This window comes from Perna viridis, chromosome 10 (assembly GCF_037379345.1).
Source record: "Perna viridis isolate PV_CMFRI_1.1 ecotype Kerala chromosome 10, ASM3737934v1, whole genome shotgun sequence".
Lineage (NCBI taxonomy): Eukaryota > Metazoa > Mollusca > Bivalvia > Mytilida > Mytilidae > Perna > Perna viridis.
In genome coordinates this window covers 25,439,419-25,458,416 of record NC_142454.1, presented here as the reverse complement: position 1 = coordinate 25,458,416, position 18,998 = coordinate 25,439,419, and the positions used below count along the sequence as shown (strand labels likewise).

At 30.9% G+C, this 18,998-nt stretch overlaps 1 protein-coding gene across 2 annotated transcripts in view; it reads right to left on the bottom strand.

Annotated features, from left to right (window-relative positions):
* Positions 1 to 7,284: 7,284 nt before the first annotated feature.
* The window catches only part of LOC148605120 (uncharacterized), a 24,705-nt gene continuing 12,991 nt past the window's right edge, over positions 7,285 to 18,998 (bottom strand). For both annotated transcript variants that reach the window (XM_088548185.1, XM_088548186.1), the window contains exons 7-10: positions 17,699 to 17,897; positions 16,514 to 16,600; positions 14,762 to 14,878; positions 7,285 to 13,323 (exon numbers count right to left, since the gene is read on the bottom strand). In XM_088548185.1, coding sequence (XP_088404311.1) covers positions 13,033 to 13,323; positions 14,762 to 14,878; positions 16,514 to 16,600; positions 17,699 to 17,897 — 694 coding nt within the window. In that variant the 3' untranslated portion in view covers positions 7,285 to 13,032. The remainder of the gene's footprint in view (positions 13,324 to 14,761; positions 14,879 to 16,513; positions 16,601 to 17,698; positions 17,898 to 18,998) is intronic.

The window sequence follows — 18,998 nt, the reverse complement described above, 5'->3', positions numbered from 1 at the left end:
GTCACAGTTCAACCGATCAGGGTGAAATTCAAATTTCCTAATTATAAATCTTGATTAATTAATTAAGAAAAGGAAATTATTTTGTTCCAATTTAAGTTTCATGAATATTTAACAGATTAGTTTCGTTATTTATGACTTGCACAATAACATGGTCTTCTCCTTTAAATTTGTGTACCTGTTTTACAGTTCTCTACAAGTTACATCTCGAGAACATCAATTTTCAAATTTATTCGTACATTAGTTACAATGTACCACTGATTGTTCGAATCGTTAAATTTAGAAAATATTCAATATCATTCACAATGATATATATTTTGTTTCGCTTACTATTTTAATTTTCAATATATATCTCACTTTCAACTTTGGAAACGCATGAAAACTATTCTTTAACTAGGTTTTTGTACGATTTTCGTGTTGGATGTCTTTGATTTGGAGTTAAAAATCGAAATGTGTATCAAAATAAAAAGAAGGTGTATACAAACTAGAGGCGCCAAAGGGCCTGAATCGCTCACATGATACGATAAGCAACATTCTATTCTTGTAAAAGCAGCCATATCTTTCTTGAATAAACATTCTCATGCCTATGAAACAATCACATCACTGTCCAGTTTGTGAGAAGATTTTTGAAAGAAATTTAAGTAGGGAAAAAAGCGTCGAAAATGTGCAATTACTCCAATATGGCTGTACAGACTTAAACAATAAATTAACCATAAGTAGCTATCACCATGCAATGTACTTGTACCTATGCCATAATTTTGCTAAACATAAAGGTTTGAAGATATATGCGAAAAAATTTTGTCTGACCCCTTATGTTCTATTTTCAGGAAAAGCGGCCATATTTTTCGACAGATAAAATTAACCACTATTGTTCTATGCAGAATACCATTGGGAACAGTCATACCATTTCATTCTATTTGTCAAGTAGTGTCAGAGGAGAAGATTTTTGAAATTGAATAACTTTTTAACGTGAGCAATCATAATAACTCTGAAGTCATATAGTGTCTAACACATTCCTCTATTTTCGAAACTAACAATTTTAATCAATAATGTCTAACCACTGTCCTATCACAAAATCGATGTCTGAAAACAAGAATTTCATTTTGAATTATTTTCCCTCAAACATATAATGTAGCCAGCTGGGAATTTAGACTAACAAACGTAGACGTGTCGTATTTATGGCATAGTAGCAACTGTAAATAAAACTAAAAACTAAAGAGAATAGAGTGTAACGTCGTCAAATCAAAATAATAAAACGTAGAATAGTTTTTACTTTGAACACGTAATTGACCATTCAGTTGATTTAAGGGAGAGCTAGATAAATGGACGTCTACTTTGACGTGCTTCAAATTGAAAGTTTGTGTTGTTTGTACATGCAGGAACAGTATAAATACTATAATTCAACTCCAATCTTAGGGAGAGATAGCTAAATGGGCGTCTACTTTGACGTGCTTCAAATTGAAAGTTTGTGTTGTTTGTACAATTCAACTCCAATCTTATTATTGAAATGTATTATAAATGATACTTTAGACACATTTATTTTCAATACTATATCTCAAATCTCGAGATGAGATTTGGGGCGATTGCCTTGCCATTGGACGTTTAAAAAGTGACAAAACAAGAAAATTTACTTTTAACGGCATTTTAGAATTTGCATTACGTCATTAAAAGGGACAAAATAGCCAGTGCTTCATAAAAATCTGCTTTATTCTATACAACATAACCAGTTAACAGCCATTCTCTGTATGCATTTGATATTTTGAATAGGGGATGTGGCATGCATGGTCTCGGATTTTCTTTTAACTTGCAAAAATAGTAAAGACCTATGAGTATATAAGCAGTCGACTTTCTTTTCATTTTTTTGAAACTGATGGTTGCCATGGTAACGTACATCCGCTTTTTCCCGCCCAAAATATTTCACCTGAAAGTTAAGGTATTTTAGCCTTTATTAACTTTAAATTGTTCTATGATATGATCATATTATTTCCTAATTGCTAAACTGTAACGTTTCAAGCATGGATTAAGAACAGACATATTCTCCATCAATAACATATGATAGGTGCATCTTGAGATAAAAAAAAAAGTCGGATCTGAGCCATGCGGCAAATATCTCATTTGTGCATTTTTTTTTTTTAGATCCGTTTACATTTATGCAGCAGTTTAGCATCTGAGAATGACTACAGAATTGTGATATGATATCTATTCTTCCGCAAAATGCAAAAACATGTTTGGGAACGTTGGTTATATTTGTTTTTGACGCATAACGAAACATATGGAAAACTTGTATAAATGTGTGTTAGAATGAACACATGCATTTGCTTGTCAAGCAAACCACAAAGTTTTAGTGCATGAAAAGAAAAATCAACCCTCCCTCGTCTAGACGAATTTTTGCAGACATTTGTTAAATGTTTGTTTCTTCGAAACATCAGTGTGTCATTTTGCCAAAACAGTGCAATAGTGCAGCGTTGTCAAGGGAAACTAGGATAGAAAAGTGTGAAAAGGTTTTTTCTTGATATTTGATTGCGAAATATTTTTTCTTAATTATTTTGCTTTATTTATAAAGAATAATCAAGGGAACCAAGTATATAGCGGTAATAAAAAGAATTAACCCAGGGACAAAGACCAGACATGGAAAGCAGACAAACACAACAATGAACATAAAGTAACTAAAATCATACATACAAAGTAAAATACCAAATATAGCAACTCGAATTCCACTTAAAACTGGGAGCATGGACCAGGTGCGCCGTTAGGGTAAGCATTCTCTGCTTTTATAAAAATACCACCCGAGTTGCTCATAACAAGTCCGGAGTAGACGAAAGAGCAAAGGAAAACTATGGCACTTTGAATAAATCAGTTTTCATTGCGCAGATGGATACACCGTAACGATCCACAAGTTCATGATGAAAATCGTAACACTTTCTTCTCCAGAAGCCTATTTGTTAGAATTCTAGCGCGATACAAAAAGTCTGCGTAGTTTCGGCAAGCTCTGGCATAACGTACGAGTTGTGATATGAACAAGCCATACGCAGGTGATGAAGGGATGTTGCCACAGATGAAAGGAAAGTTGACAATTTTGAATGAAAAGTCATCACGTTTGTCGTAAAGTTTAGTCAATAGATTTCCTTTACCACTGATTTCTAAGTGTAGGTATATATGAATCAGTTGGGTACCCCAACAAATTATTCAAACCAAAGCGTAGATGAGAACCATTATTTTTTTTGGCCCATCAACCTATTTGACCCAAAGTATGATGAACTATTTGCTATACAATACCTTTTGTATGTAGTTTACTCTAAAGTATGCATGTGGAAAAAGCGAGAAAAACATACATGACTTTTTTTTTAATTTAGACATAACATTCTTGATTTGACAGTAGGGCAGTCAATATGACGTTATATGGACAGGCAGAAATATCGTCAAAATTAACAAAACTCATTTAATAAATTTATATTTATTTATAGTCTTAAAAATACAAAATACGTTTCTAGAATGATAAAGAAAAAATACACTTACAAATAAAATAACCTATGTTGTAACTTACTACATTTACTTTATGAAAAAACTCTTGTTTCACAAACTAAGTAGTCAATTGGTCAATTAAATGGTATGTTACGTGTTAAAATAAAATGATACGTTTTCAGAAAACACCTGGTAAAGACAGGCCTCTGATTTGTTTCAGAGCTCAATTATAACAAGATTCATCGTAAAATGCACTACTTCAATTTAAAAAAATATATTCACTTCTTCTTGTGCATGAACAAACAAAGAAAATAAGAATTGAAAAAGAGCAAGTGAACAATTATAATTGGCAAATGCCATAATCAAAAGTAGTATGTCTAGGGTTGAAACTGACTGGACAAACATTCGGTACTACAAGTGTATATCTCCACTTTTTCAAAAGGGCATGAAATTCAGCCAATTCCCCGAATTTTCAAGTCCTTAACTTTTAGTAATCTTTGTAGAAAAATCTGACAACACATGACACATACCCACTCTTTTCCAAACAATATATGCAAATGCCTCAAAACAATAACAGCATTTACAGAATAAGATTAAAGTGATTCAAAAAACAAATTATCATGTACACTTTATGTGCCCAGATTTTGTTGAAACAGCATTGAAAATGCAGCAGTTATGTGTTTGAGCTTTCCTAAGCCGATCCTAGTTGATATGCGCCCTCTTTTCGCATGCAGTTGCTGAAGTAAGTTTATTGATTGAAAATACCTAACGCAATATCCACGATCTGAATACGTTTTAATCAATATGTTTTTTGTTCATCTGCTCTGGGAAATATTACATCAAAGTGAGTTCGAGTTAATGCTCGAACCAGTTTCTAAGTAGTCTGGCGTTAGTGCGGCAGCAATGGAAACGACAAATTGAATCATGTGTTCGTAAAAGGCTGCTGACACGGTGACATTTGATTCGATGGCCGTGGTATGAATTTCCTAGCAGGATCTTATATGAAACCAAATTCAGCACAAATATTGGTAACTGTCTGACCTTTTGCAACATTATACTAAAAAATTCAACATGACCGCCGGTTTAAGACGAAAAAAAGGCATACAAATAGGTCAAAATAATATTTGGTTGGAAAATAGGTCACTTCAAGGACTTCTGATTGACCATATTAAAAATGAAAAAAATGGTAGGAATAGCCATCGGTCGAAAGATGTTTGAAAAAAATTAACGCATAGTCGTAGGAACAAATTTTCGGATCCCTGTGAAAATGGGGGCCATCTGTGTTAGTGACAAACACAAGATAAGCACTAGTTCGAGATTAACATAAAGTGAAAAACAGGAAAAAAAGAAAGTTTAAAAAATACAATTTACAGTCTCAATAAAACTTTAGATTTCTATAGTCATTCTAATATTCATTTACAAAATTTTATCAGTTGGCGTAGATTAGTAAAACACGTGTTTGGGTACTGCGGAAATGTTTTAAAATTTATCATAAAGTTGTTATATTGTTTACTTAATGAAAATCTATATCAGTAAATGGATATTTATAACTTGTCATCTGAAATGACAGGGTCAAGAATGAAAGTGTAATGTACTGATAACCTATGTATTTTTTTTCTTTTTCATTTACATTTTTAAAATGAAATCCTTCGCAGGTCACAACTTGAAACGACCGCGGAGGTCAAACCCTGAATAATTGGAACAAGTATGGACACACCTTTCAAACTTTTTGAAATTTTGAAAACAATAAAACATCTGAAACAGGATATGAATTTGACTAGCATCAAGATGCTCAATTTGTTTTACTGAAAACTGTTGTACTATACTTTAATAATAATTTCTCTATTCACAAATCGGTATTTTATCTAGATATTTTAACATTTTATGTACTATTCTTGATATTCTTTAGACTTTATCCTTTTGAATCAACATTTCCAATAATTAATCGACTTTTTCATAGTATGTTTATGTGTGTTGAATACTAGAAAGCTACTGCCATTCTACCTTTGTTTTATTTTTTTTATTTACTTGCTTAGTTTTGTGTATGTTTGTTTATTGTCTGTTTGTTTGGTGTGTGTTTATTTATTTTTTTCATAGGTCTTGTAATTGTGCTCATTTGAAAAAAGTCTATCCCTTCCACCAATCACATCGTTTGATGTTTTGCATTTCTGTATTTGAATTTTACCTACTTATACTTTGCTAGTTCAGAGAAACCTTTCTAAATGTAATGCAGTCATACCATCAAGTATATTACGTCATGCATGTTTATCTTCCCACATTAGTAAGGAGATGCCCACAAAATCAAAGAAAAACTTGAAATCCTGAGATTTATAGGAGGTTTTTGGTCAAAATTACTATATTTTCTGTGAAAAATACTTAAAGTTAAATTTTTACATAGAATTTTTTTTTTCATTGATATCCCCCACTTCAGACAGTGTCAATGAGGGAGAACCTCCCTCATAAACTTTTCCCATGGGTAAACAGTTACATGTATATTAATGTTTTAGTGAAATAAATCAACTTGACTATCAGGTTGAAGTCATAGTAACTGCAGGACTTTGATTGAACGTAAGACTTGAGATGATATTCCCTAAAGCTTGCATGTTGAAATTATAAATTCTACAATCTCGAGTGGTGTACGAATTTGAACCACTCACCACTAAAGGAATTTTTAGTGATTAATTTGTAAGAATGTAAAAAGTAAGTTATTTGCAAGGTTCATACTATGAAATGCTTAGGGGAAAATAGAACTAAAATTACAACTTATGTTATTAATTGTACCATACAGCTATTAAAACAGTCACTGCTTTCATAGTTATTCTGCATTAATGAAAATAGAAAATACATTTCTAATATAGCAGAGTCAAATTAAACATATAATATAACCCATGTTATAATTTTCTACATTGTCATTTAATATATGAAAAAAAATATCATTTCACAAACTTTCTGGTCTATGGAATGGTTTGGCATATGAAAGTGAAACCGGTCAAAATGCACGAAGATGTGGGACTTCAGGAGACTGGTTACTGCTTGATTCTGCGAGCAATATTTGCATGATAGAAGCATTCGTTTCAACCCACGATAGGAGGGTTCGTTTAAAGGAACAATAGAAGGTTTCTTTTTAAAGCACGATACAAGCGTTTGTTAAAATGCACGATATTTAAACTCACGGTAGAAGCTTAATATTTGCTTTTTTTCTAATATTATTTGCTTTTATTCAACTATAACTTTTTTGTAATATTTTTGTAAAAATATTTTTTATTATTTTTTGATTATTTTTCATTAATTGTAATTATTATTTTTTTTCATCGTTTGTCTATCGTGCTTTAATTGCACACTTTCAGCTTTCGTTTGAATGTATGCTAAGAGAGTTCATTTCTCGTGTCTTTAAACGCACAATAGGAGCGTTCGTTTATATGCACGATAGGAGCATTTGATTATCGTGTTTGGTGTACGCTTTGTGTGTGTATCCTACGAGCGGGAAACCTCAATTTTACCTTGAAATGATAATGAAAGGATAATCAAGGGAACCAAGATTCTAGCGGAAATAAAAAAAAATGTAATCCAAAAGTAAATGAGCAATTCGGACTCCACTAAAAAAACTTCGGTAAATTTAATGAATTTTCCAATCTTTAATAATCAGTAAACACAAGATCTAAAAGCAACACATGAAACATGCCTACTATTGTCATATTATTGATACTGTTTTATAGAAATATTTATTAAATGTAAATATGAAACTGACAAAAAAAACACATGTACCAATAAGACCGAAATGATTGATTACCGGTAATGTTTTGGAACCTTAAATAAATAGATATGTACAAGGAACCAAAATTTATGTTCGAATGCCTCATACCTTTAACATAATTTAATATAGAAGATTAAAGTTATTTAAATCTCAATGATCTGCCAGAATGAAATAAAAGAAAATAGAGAAAGATGACCAACAATACACTAAAACAACATTTACAAGATGAAATAGCGGAATACTTACCACACTACAACAACTATAAATGCAATATATCACATCCAAACTGACATCAAAACAAAATAATGTACATTACAATACAATATTTCACTCAATACATTTCTTTTTCATTTACAGTAATAAAACCTACAATTATAATACATGTATACCAATTACCAATTAGATAAATTCGTTTGTTTCTGTAAAGATTTCCTCTATCAAAATTTTAAAGTGGTTTATTCCTCTTTGCCACTTTCCGTCCCTGTAAGGTAGTAAAAAATAGCTAAGCCACAGAAAAGACTTACTGCCATATTTCTGTGTAGAAAAGATGACTTGATAAGGACAAACACAAAATTTGTGACAACATTAGGTGTCAAAATGGATCACTAAGTATCAATTAATGCAATTTAATGCAACTTAATTAAACAACATCTAATGAAATGCGGAGGTGTGTAGGTGTTTTTTACTGTCCTTATATATTGGCAACATGCTGCGACAAACTTAAAATTTTGTCAAAACATTGATATAATCGGATTTTCATTGTTGGAATATCAAAGTTGTCTATCAATGTGCTCAATACGAGTATCTCCTTCGATGAAAAATGTAATAACATTCAGTGTTTTTCGCCGGTTGGCAGAATGAATAAGTTTAGGTCCACTTTGCACATGCATTTCATCTATGGATGAACACTCAAAAAAAAAGTTTTGTTAGCAAAGTATGCATATATTTACTTATATCGTATGTAAAATACATGCTACTTGTAGAGACTAATTTGATATATTCCAAACATATTACTTCAATAGGATCTATACTTATAATGGGTGGAACTATCATTTTTAAATCTGCAAAAAGCAGATTTTTCTGCTATTTAATATAACTTAGTTTATATAAAAATTGTTCTCTACATATGTTATGCAAGATGTATGTTAGTCAGAACTACTTCTCATGGCATCAGAATAAATATAATACAGGAATTCCTTGTGACTTCAATGTTGTTGAGGACTTTTTTTTACAAAAGAACTTATTTATATAAAGATGCACTGTATATTACTTATAAAGTCCCTGATATAAATTAAAAACTTTTTTTTTAATTTTAACTATTCCACAGAATATTGACATAGAGAAAATTGATGAAGCAACTACATTCATCATTCTCAATGTGAAAATGTTCATCAAAAATAAAATAGAAAAAGTACTGTAATTTGCGTCATCAACATGAACACGTAACTACAATAAACAAAAAAATATATATATTGATATTTATTAATACTCAAATTTAAAAAGTACGAAATACAATTCTAGAATAATGCAGTATAAAAAACACTTATACAATAATCTAAACTATGTTGTATTTTCCTATATTTATACTAGATGAACATTTTGTTTTACAAATGTTTGTGGTCTATAATATGGTTCCGCGCATTATGATCTATGAACTACTTGAGGTTTTCTTTTTAATGTTTTATAGCGCTTAAAACAGTTTACTTTAAGTAAACAATTGAGAAAGAAATTCATACTTTTTACCAGATATTGACTTCATTTTTTATGGAAGATCTCTCTTGAACTGTCCAGTTAGCAACCTGTGGAAGTAAAAATCGCCCTTTCAACTGTCCAGTTAGCTACCTGGGGAAGTTCGTATGTAATGGTCATTCAATTGAAAGAAGATCAACCTTTGTGAAGTGAATGGTTTTTTTTCTGCTATTTTTTAAAAAATTCATATTTAAAATCATTTAAATATTTCAATCATTCAAGTTCAGGAACAAAAATCAACGAAAAGGCGTTCATTATGAAATCAAGGTCTACACAATAGCCAGATGTATCATCTATAACTCAGGGTCAGTTCTTAGTACAAATGTTACCGACTTCTGTATGTGCAAGGCAATTTAGTCCGCTGTAAATACATTATTTCTAGACCAGAAGTTCAGTAGTACTCCAGATTAGAATCATGCAAAATGTGTTTCATGGTTGGAAAGTCTACATATTTTTATTTTTGGATGTTTTGTCTAAAATATTAAAAGTTAGCAGAAACTAACATGAGGCTTTTCATTCTTTTTATTGTAGATTCCATTTGCTTATAAATTAACCTAATTAATTAAAAATTCTAGAAATATTGTTTTTAATCCACCATACTTTCTTGAACAATTATACCTATGAAAAGTAATTGATGCAAGTGCATATCAGTTCAAAACAATTGTTAAAAACATTGCAGAACCAAACACATATTCTGGATGGCAAAATATTTTAACATATACCAAATCATAAATTAATTTTCAGAGTAATCTATGCAACAAACTCAATTATTGAATAAGATGGAACTAATTAAAATCTAAATAATCTGCAAGAATGAGAAGATATCTAACTTCTTATAGAATTGTGAAAACATTATGCTATAACAACATTCTAAGGCTAAATACTTATCACAATGAAACAACTATAAATGCATTTTTTAACACAGCAAGGGAATATACTGACATCTTAACAAAATAATGTACACTGCTCTACAATATTTTACTCATTACAATTTAATTCATAATAATAACAGTAATAAAATAAATGATAATCCAAACAATATACATATTAACCTAAAACTAATTGCAACAGAAAATGTTTTAATACAAATCCATAGCATTTTGCCTTCTACGTTCAAAGAAAATAAGTCAAAAAATATTTGTAGAAAACTCAAAACGAAAATTTCAAAATTCCTATGGATATTTACCAAGGGGAGATAACCAAATAAATCCTATTCTTGTCAGGTTTTTGTTCCATTTTGTTAATTTCAAGTATTAATTGATGCTTTGATGTAGCAGTTTGTTTCTTATTGATTATCTCACAATTTATGCTGCCCATTATTTGAAACACATTTGAAAAAAAAAATGGGTACATTTAAGTCTTGGGTAATTTCCAATTGCAGATAAAGCTTATTATATGGCACTTCGATCATCTTGACTTTTTTATTTGGCATTGTTACTGTCTGTAAATAATTTATCAACATATTACTTTTACCGCGTAAAGTAGAATATTTATTTCATCATTTTTATCAAAAATGGATTCCTTGGACTTCATTTTTCGATGAACATAAGGTTTACTATTCAATATCTAAATACTAAATCTAGGTTATCTTGAAAAATAGATATGAAAACTCTGTTTAAATCAAAGATGATTCTCTATGCAGCGAAAAATCAACAAGTAGGTACCAATCCCAAACCATATCATATCAACAAGTAAGTACCAATCCCAAACCATATCATATCAACAAGTAAGTACCAATCCCAAACCATATCAAAATCAACAAGTAAGTACCAATCCCAAACCATATCATATCAACAAGTAAGTACCAATCCCAAACCATATCATATCAACAAGTAAGTACCAATCCCAAACCATATCAAAATCAACAAGTAAGTACCAATCCCAAACCATATCATATCAACAAGTAAGTACCAATCCCAAACCATATCATATCAACAAGTAAGTACCAATCCCAAACCATATCATATCAACATGTAAGTACCAATCCCAAACCATATCAAAATCAACAAGTAAGTACCAATCCCAAACCATATCATATCAACAAGTAAGTACCAATCCCAAACCATATCATATCAACAAGTAAGTACCAATCCCAAACCATATCAAAATCAACAAGTAAGTACCAATCCCAAACCATATCATATCAACAAGTAAGTACCAATCCCAAACCATATCATATCAACAAGTAAGTACCAATCCCAAACCATATCAATTTCAGACACTGCTAAAGGTTGAAAAATCCACCAAATAAAAGGTGACTTTTTTTTCAGTCTACATATGCTATATTTTATGAATCAATAGATCATAGTTCTTTCAGCATACAGTTTTGTATTTTTGAGAAAACTATATATTCATCTCACACAAAAATCAAGCAATTCAAGAACAATAACTCTTGCAATTTCATACAGAATGCTTAAGATTTTTTATCCCAAAAGTGCAATAACAGAATGACAGAGACTTGTTATTAATCTGTATCCATTTTCTGCGAGAAATAAATATAAATTCTGTAGGTTTCTGCATTATTCACCTCCTGTCTGACTTTTAAAAAGACTACTACTTAATTCCCTTAAAGCATTTTTTATTATTCAATGGTGTGTAAAACACACTTGTTTAAATAAGCAATGGCATACTATTCTTCTCAAGAATTATAAAATAATGGACAATGGAACAAAATGATATGATTATGGTTTTATTGGATTTTTTTATTTTTTTTCCAGAATAATCAGAAATGTGTTTTATTATTTTATTTGTGAAAATGCCATGTTTGAAACTTAGATAAAATATTTAGGCATTTATTCCCTTTATTCTAATGGTTTCTACTACTAATGTAAATAAATGCATGCTCATACAATACTTTCAAAAAAATACTGTATAAATGAAAAACAGGACATTATTGGAATGTAAATGTCCACTAAATAAAGGACAATATGTACCACAGTTACTTGGTAGTAAATAATGGGATGATTGATGAGGTTTGGGAAATACAATTTGCTTTACTTTGTTGGAAAAAAATGGTGTATGTTGCCATGACAACTGACAGTTCAAATAATGAAAGAAAAGTTGATTGCTAATTTACTCATACATAATATTTCTGCAGGTTTAAAAAAAAATCTTAAGACAATGCATTCCACATCGCCTATTTTAATAAAATATTAAATACTTCCAGAGAGCTACCTTTCCAAAATGACCATCCAGGATAAAACAAATGTTAAATAGGTGGTCTCTTTATTTTATTTTATTTTAATTGATAAAATTTGATGAAATTAAACCACCTTTATGTTTATTTCTATATATTTTTTATTAGAAGCATTTATATGTCATTTTGTTTGTAATTTGTCTTTGAAGTTATTAAAATTAAATTTGAGATTAATGAGGCAATATGTGTTTAGCTTATTGACTAGAAAGGACCCAGAAAGTCAACTTTTCATTTTATTTGTTTGAAAATGATAAAAACAAGTACACGACTAGGCACCTAAAAACTGACGTGGCTGGATTAGAGGAAACCGAAAATTATTTATGTTTGGCTTAACTACTCTTATAAAGCCAACTCCACAAGAAAATTTAGAATATTTTGAAAATTAAAGATTGACAAACTACAAAAGATTAATACCAGTTATCATTTATCACAAAAAAATCATTATTTTTTAAAAAAAAATCATAATTGCCATTTAATCACTTTTGACATTTTTAAGATAGTTCTTCCTTTTGTGATCCATTAAAAAACGCAAATGAAAAATTAGTTGCAAGTCATCACTGAAAAATCATAGTGACATCATAAACTTGCAATCAATTGTTGATCAGAAGTTCAAATAACGTCTTGTCCTCAATCACAAAACTATTGATGCCATATTATAGCACTACAGTATAACACTACATTTTCTTTTCATTAAAACTATTGTTGAGTTAGTTCATTGCCAATTTTATTGTCAATTTAGAGTATTGCAAATATATCTGTAAGATTTTTAAATGGGTTTTGATTAGCAAATTACAACAAATAATCACAACATTAATTAAATCAAACTGCTCCTTATTTACAGGGCAATTTAGTACATATGCCCTTGAATTCACATTCACTTCTTTGGAATAGGTTGCACAACCCCTTTATTTAAAACTGGTCCATCTCTGTGTAGATACAACACAGGCCACACAATAAAGTCTACAATCTCTCCTGCTTTTGTGTAGGACCTTAAAATGTTTGTGTCTATTTTTGTCTCTTTTGGAAATTCCCATTCTATAAATACAGGTGGATCCTGTATCTGCATCATCCAGGCATACTTGATACAATCATTGACAAAGTCCTTACAACCATTGAGTTGTTCATCTGTTAGGTTTCTTTTCTCCTTCAGATAATTTGGTAAAATCTGTAAAAAATGAAAGAACTAGGAACAGTGAATACACTTCCATACCCCATGCCCCTATATTGAAGGAGGAGCAGTTTTAAAGTTGTTTTTTATAACTTGATGATGAAAATAAAAACACATTTTGGCCAACTTTGAATGCTAATTGCAGGAGTTTTCCTAAAGAAATGTCTCTGTAGAGCATTTCAAAAGGGGCATAACTACTATAAAATAATATATATTGCTTCCATACACAAAAGACATGATATTTCGTCTGATAGTTTGATTAGAATTGTGATCCAACGATATTTCAATGGTGCACTCTAAGAAACATGTCAAAGGACATAATTCCAAACAAAATTTGGGGGATCAAATTTTTTTGCAATATCCACAGCTACATAGTGTGCCATTACTACATACCAAGTATCAAGAAGATCTGTTTAGTGGTTTGAAAGATGCACTTCTGGAGAATTCTTTTCAGGGGCATAACATGAACAAAATATGAGGGAAACAAATTTTCTGGTAAAATGCAAAATTACATATCTTGCTCTTACTACACATCAAGTTTCATGAAGTCATGCCAGTATTTTGAGAGGAGTAGTAATGATAAGTTGTTTCAGTCACAAAACTCAGTTCAAGGGGTACAACATGATACGACCGCAGTGGTCGATCCCTAAACAGTTTGGGCAAGTGTGGATACAATATTAGTTTTTGACACACTTGAGCATAAGGGCTTACAATTGATTATGGACACATCAGATGGTTTGGACACTATATTGCACAAAATTTTGAATTAAATTGAAAAAAAATTCAAAATTTCAAAATCATACCAAAAATTTTTGTCAGATTTGCCCCCTTCAACCCCTTGTAATTTGAAAACTGTAAGAGATATCTAAAATCTGATTAAAACATGCTGGCAGGAATTTTAATGGGAAAACAAATTGAAAAATTTCAAAATCAGACCAAAAATAAAAAAGTCCGGTTTTTTTGTTTGTTTTTTTTTTTTTTGGCATTGCACATTTTTGATCCCCTATAACTTAAAAATGGTCTAAAACATATAAAATCTGCTGATACATATGTTTACCAGAATTAAAAAAGGAACACAATGAAAAAAATTTAAAATCAGAAAAAAAACAAACATTTTACATGGGGTTTAATAAAACACCTCTTTAATATACTTTTTGGCTGCTTTTTCTAAGATAGTAGGGGCCACATGGCCTTATTAAATAGGAACCCTCTTTTAGTGGTTAGTAAAATAATATTAAAATTTCCCTTGATTACTCTTTCAAGTTTCAAAAATACATTGACGAATTTTGAAAATATTTGGTTAACATTATTTTTCAAGTATAAACTTAAAGTGACAAATGGAAATACATATAACCCTTATCACTCAGCTAGAATACCAAACAGAAAATCACAAAACATAATTAAAAGATACAACTAAGATATATAAAAATAAGACCTTTTGTAACACATCAATGTTATTTTGTGTTAACTTTCTCCTCAAGTCTTTAATTGGTTTAGATAGTTCAGCAGGAATGTCTTGACTTTCATCACTAGCATCACCAGATTCTGTAGCCTGAAAGAAATTGTAACATCTAAATACATGTGTATCATATTTTAATATATAGACAGCAGTGTTTTATCGAATGTTCCCAGTGTAATTAATTTCGATAATTCACACTGTGAAATAATATCTGTAATTTCACTTTTGGACTTCCTCCCACAAAAACGCCACAACTTTGATATTAATTGACCAATCACAGAATTTATAAATTCATGTTGAAAATATCAATAAATTATAAAGAAAATCTATATAATAAACAGGATAATCAATTGGTTATCGTGAATTACCAAAATATGATCACTCATGCCGAGAATGCTTGAAGATTTAATTCATAACAAGTTCCTCACACCTGTTCAATCTAGACATTATTCAGCACTCCTTATTATATTACGGTTATTCACTCTTTCCAGTCAATTACCCTATTTATCATGTTTGTAAACTAATACATGAAGTTGCACAAGATACGCTGCTACCTTCACTCATAAGTTGCCATTGGACAAAATCTTTTACAAATTGTGTGCCCCATCTATATAAAACAATTTGAATTAAATCCATTGAGTAAGAGCATGGATTTTTGTAATGAAAATTTTTCCTATCAATCCATGTAATGAAAAATAGCGAACACCCACAAAAGAGGAAGTTGATACAGGAGGACACCTAAAATTGCTAAAAACAATACCTTATCTATATGAAGCCACACACCAAACTTGAAATATATTCGGGAATTGGGAACCAAAATTTTCATATAACTTTGCCAGTTGTCTTGTAAGTCAAGGCAAGCAATATCACCTCAAATGCAGGCAAAACCATGTCATTAGTTATACCAACTCTGATTAGGCAGTAACAATATAAGAGCATAGTATTGCTGATCCATGGCATGATTTTGCCTGCGACTGACGTGCAGTATCACAATACTGACTGGAGAATTTTGGAGAATTTCACTCATACACGTAGAAGAAATACTGCAAAAATAATGTAAGTTAAGTTATCACCACTACTAAATCATTAATGTTACTTGTATTTACTTTGATATGAAATAAACATAAATATAAGGAATTGGGAATGGTACACATTTTGGTTTAATACCTACAATTAATGTTATATGTGCTCCAAAGGAAAATACCAAGAAAATTCAGCAAGATGGCTGAATATGGTTTTAAGTACATGAATTTTCTCCAACTCTTGGATATTAAGACTTCTACTCCAGCAATGCTAGAAATTGTCTGGCAAGCTATTTTCTTGGTGTCATCATAAATATATAGGAAAAGACCTCACTTCTTACATTTTAAGAGTATTCAAAGAATATGTCAAAGGTAAAACCAAGACTTGATTAGACTGCAGCTGTGAGGAAATTTGGAGTATTTTGAAGAGTGTTCCAGGTTTTACCCATCTCATATGAATCACTATACCTGACTAACACATTTGAAAGAGTAATCAAGGAAACCAAGGTTACAGCTGTAATCAAAAGAATGTAATCCAGGAACAAAGACCTGACATGGAAAACAGACATACTCAACAAAGAACATAAAGTAACTAAAATCATACATACAAAGTAACAAAAGCAAATGAGCAACTCGGACTCCACTAAAAACTGGGAGCATGGACCACGTGCACCGGTAGGGTAGTTGAAGTAACTTTTATACACACCTTTGAATCAGCTGAAGGCAGTAAAACAGCTTGTCCTATGAAGTTGTCCAATTGAGTCACTCTTCTTCCACATTCTTCATAAGAATCCTTGAAGATAAAACAATGTAAAAGAACTTTATTTCATTGTGTATCTATTAAAACCATTTTTGCTAGTTTTCTGAGCAGGCTCAGTTAGTACTCCAATGAGCTAAATGCTACTATCACATTAAAGCCAGTTTTCAATCAACTTTTTACATGAATGTGTTTCACCTTCCCCATCAAAGTACCAACTGAGGCCAGAAAATTAGCAATTTTCTGAGCTGAGTTTGAATTTCTGTTTACTATGGCAATTTAAACAAAATATCAAAAATAAAAATATGTACGCTTTTCAGCCATGAATCACATTTTGCATGATTCTTACCTGGAGTGCTACTTCAGCAATTAAAACAGGACATTCTCAAGATATGGTTCAACATGTGAAAAACCACATTTAGGTGTAAGTATTTATAAGAATCAGGCAAAATGGGAAAAATCAGAAACATGCATGTCAAAAACCCACCAATCTGACAATGAAATATTACTCAAGGATGATTTATTTGAAAAGACCATTATTTGACATTTGCATCATTGGATTTACACAGAAATTTTTCAATAGAATCTTAGAAAATGAGGTTTTTGACAGAGTTATTTGCCCTTGAAATGTCCATTTCAGTGCATTTCAATGAAATTGTTACTCAATGGTCCAGCATGATATGGAAAATCTTGTCTGTTTTCCTTGATTCTGATGGTGCAAATAGTCAAATTACACTAACAAACAGATGTTTTTTTTCATAACATGTTTCACCGACTGCCTGATTCTGACACTTAAATATTCAATATTTACCCTAGAAAGATAATAAATGGTAATTTCACCAAAAATACAGACCTTCAAACAATTATAATGAACAACTGTGTAAAGATTGGTGCAAATACAAACAGGGCATTCATGATATGATACGACACATAAAATCATAAACCTCTCCATTTATTTAAATATATTTTCATAACTCTGAAACCAAATATAGAAGTTTCTACCAAAGTATACGTGAAACAGAATAGCGATCAGGTGACTTGCGTTTCCATAGAAGAGCGCATAGGCTTCAAAATTATCAGTAACATCTATTAGTCCCAAATAACCTAATACTAGTATGGAATGCTGAAACTTACTGTTAGAAAGTGAAGTAAAATCTCCACACATTTTTCCTCTTCCAATCCCTGATCTTCTAAAGCCTCCATGGCATCTGCCCAATCATTGTCGTACATCTCTGTAAACTTTTCTGCTATTTTCATTGGTCGATTAGGGTCACATAAATCTGTAATTCCAGGGTTGTTGTTCCGCAACCTGTCTCCAGCTATGGCACTTAACCTATAAAATGATTTAAAAAAATACTGCCATGAAGATAAGATTTGTTCTGTTTTCCTTATTAAAAACTTCCTCTTTCTGATAAAACATGATTTGTCTCCCTTTTAGAAAATTTTGTGTATCCATTAGTACATGATATAAACAACTCAGCTAGTATTATCAAAACAATGACTTTGAACAGACTTAAAATGATACCAATTTATTTCATTACGCTCATAACATGACAAACCAAAAGCAGAATAATCTTCCCTTGCAAAAGCAACTGTCGAGATTCATCTTCCTTTATATGCTTTCTCATGCGATGCCTTACAATAATATGAAGTTTCATCAAAATCAATTCAAGGATCTTTGCTGGTCTATTTAAAAATAACAAAGATTTCAAAGGGTTGTAATATCTTTTAAGATCTTTCATGCATGAACAATATAAGAAGAAAAATAGATGGGGCAGTATGCTCATATATGAGATATAAGTATTTGAAAATTTGGCGGGAAAAAAATTTAGCTAGATCTTACATAGGACAGGTCTTGGTAGCTTTTATCTATTAAAACAACTGAAGAAATAACAAGAATATCATAAAAACTTTCCAAATAACATTTTAAGGTGGGTTTAATGAAACTATGAAAAGAAAAGTGGGGATCACTGGGTAAAAATGCTATGAAATGGATAAAACCAGAAGAGTCAGAAAATCTGACAAAAATGGCTGAACATGACCAGGTAAAATCCTTATTGAGGTTAAAGTTTAAACAAGAGTGATGGAAAGATAGTCAAAAAGATGATGTTTCCAATTCATCCTGTTGACATTTCAATTGCTTGTTTTCTAATTTTCGCAGATTATATCAAAAAACTTCTTTTTGTGGGAGGGAGGTTTACAAATGATAGCAGCAGTTTTTAAGGTACAACAAGGATCACCAGTTTCATGTCCAGCCAAAATGAGTGAGATATTACACTTGTGTAACTTGGTATGAAGATATTCTAATGTAACAAGTTGGAATTGTCCTAAAGGAGACACATTTTTCTGATTTTGTATGGCAATCCAATAAAACAGGCAACTGATATCAGAAAGCAACCAAAATGACAATGTACATGTACATGTATGCCCATGA